The sequence below is a fragment of the Raphanus sativus genome, chromosome 3 (genome assembly GCF_000801105.2).
Source record: "Raphanus sativus cultivar WK10039 chromosome 3, ASM80110v3, whole genome shotgun sequence".
NCBI lineage: Eukaryota > Viridiplantae > Streptophyta > Magnoliopsida > Brassicales > Brassicaceae > Raphanus > Raphanus sativus.
This window is the reverse complement of record NC_079513.1, coordinates 27912006-27918763: the sequence shown is the minus strand read 5'-3', so window position 1 is coordinate 27918763 and position 6758 is coordinate 27912006. Positions and strand designations below refer to the sequence as shown.

Below are 6758 nucleotides of genomic sequence, written 5' to 3'. Positions count from 1 at the left end.
TCACGATTTTTGGTACCGTGGTCCACAACTTTGTGAGAAGTGAATGACTTTAATTTTAAACAGTATACGATTGCTGAGGAATATTATAGTTTATTGATTCATACACAACGATGGAAAAATATATCTTTTTTTTTTTTTTTTTTTTTTGTAAAAGGCCTTCTTAAATTTAAATGCAGAAAGAAAGAAATACATAAAAGCCATGGGCTTAAGTCTGTTTTTTGAGGGCTAGGCCCAGTACTAACCCCTTAAAGAAACACATAATTAGGAACTAAAGCCCAGTTGATAGAAACCCAGTAAGAGATTATTGATTGAGGCGGAGAAGTTGAGAAGGCTGGCAGAAGTATCGAGAGAGAGCGAAACCGTGGTTGGTGAGAGGAATGGAGAGTCATGATCGGAGGAACCAGAGTTGAGACATCGCTGATGATGCCCTCGGGTTTGCATGTCGGATACTCTGCAATCGGTTCCTCACCTGCTTGTCGATCAGGGAGAAGAGAACCTCCGGTGGTCTGAAAACTTGGTGATGGAGTCTTTTGTTGCGCTCAGACCAAATCCAGTAGATACAGGCTTGCATAGCTATTAGTGTCAGGCGCTTTGAGTCACGGTTCACCTGCAGAGCTTGAAGTTGAGTCACGATGCAGTCCCAAGAAGTAGATGTATGGAATCCACAACGATCCATCGTCTGTCTCCAAATAGTGGCGCTGTAGACACAGTCAAAGAAAAGGTGATTTCTATTCTCATGGCTAGTATTACAGAGTAAGCAGAGAGGGGTGACATTCATTCCCCATCTGATTAATCTGTCTTTTGTAGGGCACCGATCCAATAACACCAACCAAGTGAGGAAGTTATGACGAGGAATCCCATAGGAGAACCAAACGATCTTAGCCCACGTAACCGTTTGTTGGGGACCTTTGAGATAAGTGTAGACTTCGCCCATGTTGTATCTGTTTCTCAGTTTACCCTCTATCATCCATTCATAGTAATCTGCCTCTTCCGATAACGTGACTGTAGTCAAATGAACCTGAAGAGCCAACTGATTTTCTGTTCTTGCAGGCGGGAGAGACCAGTGACCATTAGTGAATAGAGATGCCACCGTTGCTGACCTTGGTATTCCCAGACGAGAAGAGCTAGCATTTAGAAGTGTGTAGAGGTGACCCAAAGGTGACCAGTTGTCAAACCAAAAACGGGTTGTCTCTCCATTCCCTAAACGACGATGAAGCAACGGGTATACTTGATCTCTAACCTTTATCATCTTATTGACTAACCAAGAGTAATTAGTACTCGTCTTGACTGTCCAGTAATTTGAAACATCACCTCGTAAAATTACCTCTTTGAACCAGCAGACCCAAACAGATTTAGGACGGAAGAAGAGCATCCAGACAAGTTTTAGCAAGCACGCAAGGTTCCATTTGTGCAGATCCTTAACACCTAGCCCACCTTGATCCTTAGTAAGTGTCACTGTTTCCCAGCTTACTCTAGCAGTGTGATGACCATCAATGTTACCATTCCATAGAAAAACTCCACAAAGAGAGTTAATCTTATTTATGCATGCTTTTGGCAGGATAAAGGTGGAGCACCAGAAGGTAGAGACACCTGCAATCACCGTTTTGATAAGAAGGAGTCTCCCTGCAAAGGAAAGTGCCTTGGCAGACCAAGATGAGAGCCGCTGTTTTATCTGCTGAAGTAGGGGTTGACAGTTCTCTAGATTGAGTTTCTTAGTGCACAACGGGACTCCAAGATAGCGCATAGGTAAGCTTCCACAAGGCATGCCAGTAGAAACTTGTATGGCTTGAATTTCTTGTTCCGATACTCCCGAGGCAAAGAAACTGGATTTTTGTAAGCTAACAGCTAACCCAGACCTCTTTTCAAACTCATGCAGTATCTGGAGGACTCTCTGAACTGACTCCAAGGATCCATCAATAAAGATCAGTAGATCATCAGCGAAGGAGAGATGGGTCAGCCTTGTCTTGTGACACTGGTGATGATAAGATAAGTAACCAGACCTTGCTTCTTTGTCTAACATTAGAGATAGATAGTTCATTGCAATCACAAAGAGGTAAGGAGAGAGAGGGTCTCCTTGCCTCAAACCTCTTTTCCCTTTAAAATAACCGCTTACTGTCCCATTATAACCGACCATGAACGATGGTGTGCAGATACACGCTCTCAGAAGCCTGACAAAAGGAGCAGGAAGCTCCAAGCTTTCCAACGCCGCAAAGAGGAAATCCCACGACAGAGTGTCGAAGGCCTTTGCGATATCCACCTTTATGGTAATCCTCTTACTCCCTCTGTTCTTGTGGTAGCCATTGACTAGTTCACTCGCCAACACCGTATTCTCTACAAGTAATCTCCCTTCCACAAAAGCAGTTTGATTAGGCAAGATCAGGTTCTGAAGTATAGGCTTAAGACGTCTCACTAATAGTCTTGAGATTACTTTATACAGCGTATTTAGACATGAGATAGGCCGGTAGTCTGATACTTTAGAAGCACCAGTGAACTTTGGGACCAAAGACAATATTGTTGAGTTTGTTGCTTTGGGCAGGAAACCTGAGTTGAAGAACGTTTGGATAGAGGTGACGCACTCTACTCCCAGCAGTGACCAGGAAGCTTTAAAGAAACCCGAGGTGAGTCCATCTGGCCCTGGAGCTTTGTTAGGATTAAGAGAAAACATTAGCTTGGTGATTTCCTCAACGGTTGGCATTAATAGTATAGAGCTCCTTTGTTGGTGAGTACAGGTGATGGATGTAAGGCTATGGAACCAAGCAGACGGAGAGAACCATAGCGTTTGGAGAGTTTCAGGACCGAGTACTGCCTGGAAGTGTGAAATTGCATGAGCGCTCATCGCCAGGGGATCAGTGATCACAACACCCGAAGCTAGGAGGAACGAGCGGATTGCATTGAAGCTAGCTCTTACTTGACAAACCCGGTGGAAGTAGGTAGTGTTAAAGTCTCCTTCCCTCAGCCACGTTATTCTCGACTTTTGCATAAAGTAACATTCTTCTATCTGTCGCAGAAACTGCCATTGCAGATTCTGATCACGTTCCGCTGCAAATGTTTCTGGAGTTGGATCATTAAGGGCCTGTACCTGCACAAGTTGTAGCAAACGGTAAGATTCAATAACTCTTTGCTGGATGTTTGAGAAATTTTCTTTATTAAGATTTTTGAGACTCCTTTTTATGTTTTTTAGTTTCCAACACAGCGACGCAAGGTCTGAGGAAGTGCTTCCGGCGTGCAACCAAGCATCAGTAACAACCTCTAGGAAGCTCGGGTGTTTGGTCAAGTAGTTAAAGAATCGGAAGGGAGGGGTACCGGCTTGAGGGAGTTGGAAGGCTAGGTCAGTTAAGCAAGGTGTGTGGTCAGAGGGAGCAGGAGGGAGGAAAGTCGCAGTCGCATTCGGAAAAACAGTAAGACACTCGTTGTTGATTAAGCATCGATCAAGCTTCTTTGCAACAGGTGTGACATCACGTTTATTTGTCCATGTATGCACAGGTCCATAGTAGCGCAGATCGAACACTCCTAGCTGCAGTAGACAGTCACGAAATTGGAACATAGGAGAAGCGTGCCTACTGTGAGAGAAGCTGGAGTGTTCATGAGAGTGAAGTATCTGATTGAAGTCACCTCCTATCATCCAGGGTCTAGAGTCTAACCCATGAGTGGAATGCAAGTTCAACAACTCAACCCAAAGGTCAGTTCTTTCCTCCAAAAGATTTGATGCATAGATAGCAGAATAGATGATAGGAGAGCAATTAGGCAACCGAACTTCACAGGTGACCATTTGTCTTGACTGAGAGATCATAGTTACTTTAGCCGGGTCCTTCCAAATAAGCACAATTCTGCCATCCTCATCAGAGAGGTGATTAGATAGATAGTGCCAGTCTCTGCACAGGGTAGACATCAAGCGGGGTAGAGATAGTTCTTTTATATGTGTTTCTAATAGAGCACCAAAAATAGGTCTATGGCTATAGAGCCAATCCGAAAAAGTCCGATGTTTATCCGATTCATTTAAACCGCGAAGGTTCCAAAAAAAGAGTTTTGCACTCATTAGGAAGAAAAAGGGGTTTCTCCAGAAGCCTGGAGGGGGTCAGAAATAGAAAGTAAAGGTAAAAAAGGGTTTTTTGTAGATGGGTTAAGAAAGGGGGTGTTTTTTAAGTAGCTCAAAGTACCAACCTCTGGAAAAGGAAGAGAAAGAGAAGGTTTAGAGGATTGGTATGAAATTTTTGGTGGTTCAGGGGGGGAGAAAGTCGGAGAAGAACGGGTACGTTTAAGGGATGGTTTATGTGGTTTGTCAGAAGGACTTTCAGTGGAGGGTAGGGGGTGTTTTAGAGCAGAGGGAGGGGTGAAAGAGGGCGTTTTAAAGGCAGTAGGACTAGTGGGGAGGGAAGCAGATTGAGCCAAAGTCTTTTCAGGCGTCTTAGGAGGAATTGTTTTCTTCGGAACATACTGCTTTCCAGTTGTAGATTTTGCTGAATGTTTTTTCGGATTTTCTGAAGTTTTTTGTTTTTGCTTCTCCACAGGAACTTTCTCCATTGGCGGTGTATCTTTTGGTGGCGTGTAGAGTAAGCAGTTTCGAATGACATGTCCAAGCTCCTGACAATGAGAGCACTTGGGAGGCAGCCATGGATAATCAACTTGGACCTCTACCACTTCACCGCTTTGTCTTTCAAACTCGACCACATTTGGCAATGGCTTGGTAAGATCCACTTCCACTTTGACGTGAGACAAGGTCAAGCTTACTAGATTGAGCGTGAAATCATCAGTCTCTTTAGGATCACCTATCAAACCAGCAACCAACCCAAGGCCTTTGTTGTAACGCAGGTCCAAGGGAACACCAGTGAGGTGAGCCCAAATCTTTATTGAGCTAAGAGGAGGGGTAGCAGAGGAGTGAATCGACGTCCATTGAGCGGTATGGAACATCGAATCACCTACATACCAGATATTTTTATCCAAAATTTTCTGTCTAAGAAATTCACTAGGAATTCTAACAAGAACAGAGCGCTGCAGGGGGTTATTATGCATCTCAAGCCTCCTTCCTTTGGCCCACATGTGACTCAGGACACTTTGGATGTGCTTGAACGGAGGAGGGCGACCATTAAAGTAGCACACAATGAAGTCTTTGTGGAGCTCAGCACCTTTCTCAAAGACAGCATCCGGTATGAGCACACGAGGTCGACCTGTATCAGAAAACATCACAGGAGCCTCTCTTTGAAGGGACTTATCACCTCTCAAGCGAAGTGTCTCAGCTAGCGTAGATGGATGGTTCTGAAGGGGTTGGGTCGAGGATGGAGGAAACTGGTGGGTTTGGACCAAGGGGGGCTGTGGAATAGTAGGAGCAGAGACAGGAATGGGAGATTGAGGATTGATGGGTAGAGGCGGATTAGGGTTGTTTGCAGCAGGGTTTGAAAGTAAAGGAGAGTTTTGGTTTGGTGGAATGGTTTTAAAGCGGGAGTTTTGGTCAGTTGGTGTAGGAGAAGAGTGGTTCAGAGTGTTGAGAGAGCTGGAAGTTGAGATAATGGGAAGAGAGTTAGGGTTTCCTGTAGCTAAAGGAACAGTAAGGGTAGATTCAATTTCGGCAAGGGAGCCAAACTGAGTAGTAGTAGTAGAGATGACTGAAGCTGGGGGGGAACCCAAAGCTGAAGCCATAACAGTATCAACTGGTGAAGAAGTAAGGTGAGATCTGCGGAGTTCAGAGCGGGAAGGAGGTGGGGAAGCGGCTAAAGGTGGGAAGAGGAGAGGAGAGAGGGGAGAGTTTGGATCAGGAGGGTCAGGGGGACGAGGAGGAGCATCTCCAGAGGTTGAAGACGATGGTTGCACGGCGGAAGCACGGCCAGGAAGCACCCAGCGAGATTGCATTGGAAGACGTGTCAGGGAGAGTTTGACCTTTTTGAACAAGTTACCGGAAAAATATATCTTGCAAAATTAAAGAAAGGAGAAGATGGTTTTTTTAATAGTTGATAGTATTAAATTAAAAATCCAATGAATTATAATGGATGACTTGCACTGTGGTTTTCCACAAATAGTCAGAGTCAAAGCTTTAGTTTATGCACTTCAAAAAAACTTATGCTCCAAACAACACAAAGTATAAAATATTTTTTTTTGTTTGAATATAATTTAACATTCTTAAAGAAAAGTTCAATGAATCTATACAATTACAAAATATATTATATTGACTGATGAAACATGTCATGGTTGATGCAACTTTCTCTTTTTCAATAAAAACCAAAGGTCGCTTAAAGAGAATAATGATATTTTCATATAAAAAGGGCTCGAATATAATAAAAACTCGATTGTTAATGTTATATATAGTAAATAGTAACTCAGTGTACAAGTGAATTAAAGTTGATCGTAAGTAACCGTATTTTGGGTGTCATCTCACTCATGAAGCTCGTGTTAAGTAATTTGCTAGTTAAAAATTGTGCACTCGTATTTGTTACAAAAAAAAAACTTGTGCACTCGTATGAGCTATATCCTATAAAAATTACGAACTTATAGTTAATGTAGGAAAAAAAGAAGTTAATGTAGGAATACTATGGTGATGTACGAATGAACAAAGGCCCTACCGAGTATTATTTTGTCATGTTTTGAAAATTAATCATGCATGCATGTGTACATAACATCGACCCATAGTAATAGTAGAGTTCAAATTTTAGTTTCACTTTCGCGCAAAAGCATGCTACTCCGCTTCTAGCCGATGTGGAAACTGTAGGCCAGATCTAGCCTTTAGGGCATCTATTAGCAAAGACACTGTTTAATTTTTGTTGATGTCC

At 43.1% G+C, this 6758-nt stretch overlaps 1 protein-coding gene across 1 annotated transcript; it reads right to left on the bottom strand.

The window, feature by feature from the left end:
• Window positions 1–385: 385 nt before the first annotated feature.
• Window positions 386–5844, bottom strand: LOC130510150 (uncharacterized). Its single transcript, XM_057006502.1, has 3 exons — window positions 4158–5844; window positions 3248–4065; window positions 386–3079 (listed from the first exon to the last, which is right to left on the bottom strand). Exons 1-3 carry the CDS (start codon window positions 5842–5844, stop codon window positions 386–388), a joined length of 5199 nt encoding a protein of 1732 aa, XP_056862482.1.
• Window positions 5845–6758: the final 914 nt, after the last annotated feature.

Excerpts from the sequence above, each read along its gene's own strand:
- LOC130510150 (XM_057006502.1), bottom strand. The coding sequence starts at position 5,844 with ATGCAATCTCGCTGGGTGCTTCCTGGCCGTGCTTCCGCCGTGCAACCA. Across the intron at positions 4,066-4,157 it reads TCTTCCTTTTCCAGAGGTTG|GCTTCTGGAGAAACCCCTTT; the intron begins GTACTTTGAGCT and ends GACCCCCTCCAG. Across the intron at positions 3,080-3,247 it reads AACACCCGAGCTTCCTAGAG|GTACAGGCCCTTAATGATCC; the intron begins GTTGTTACTGAT and ends CAACTTGTGCAG.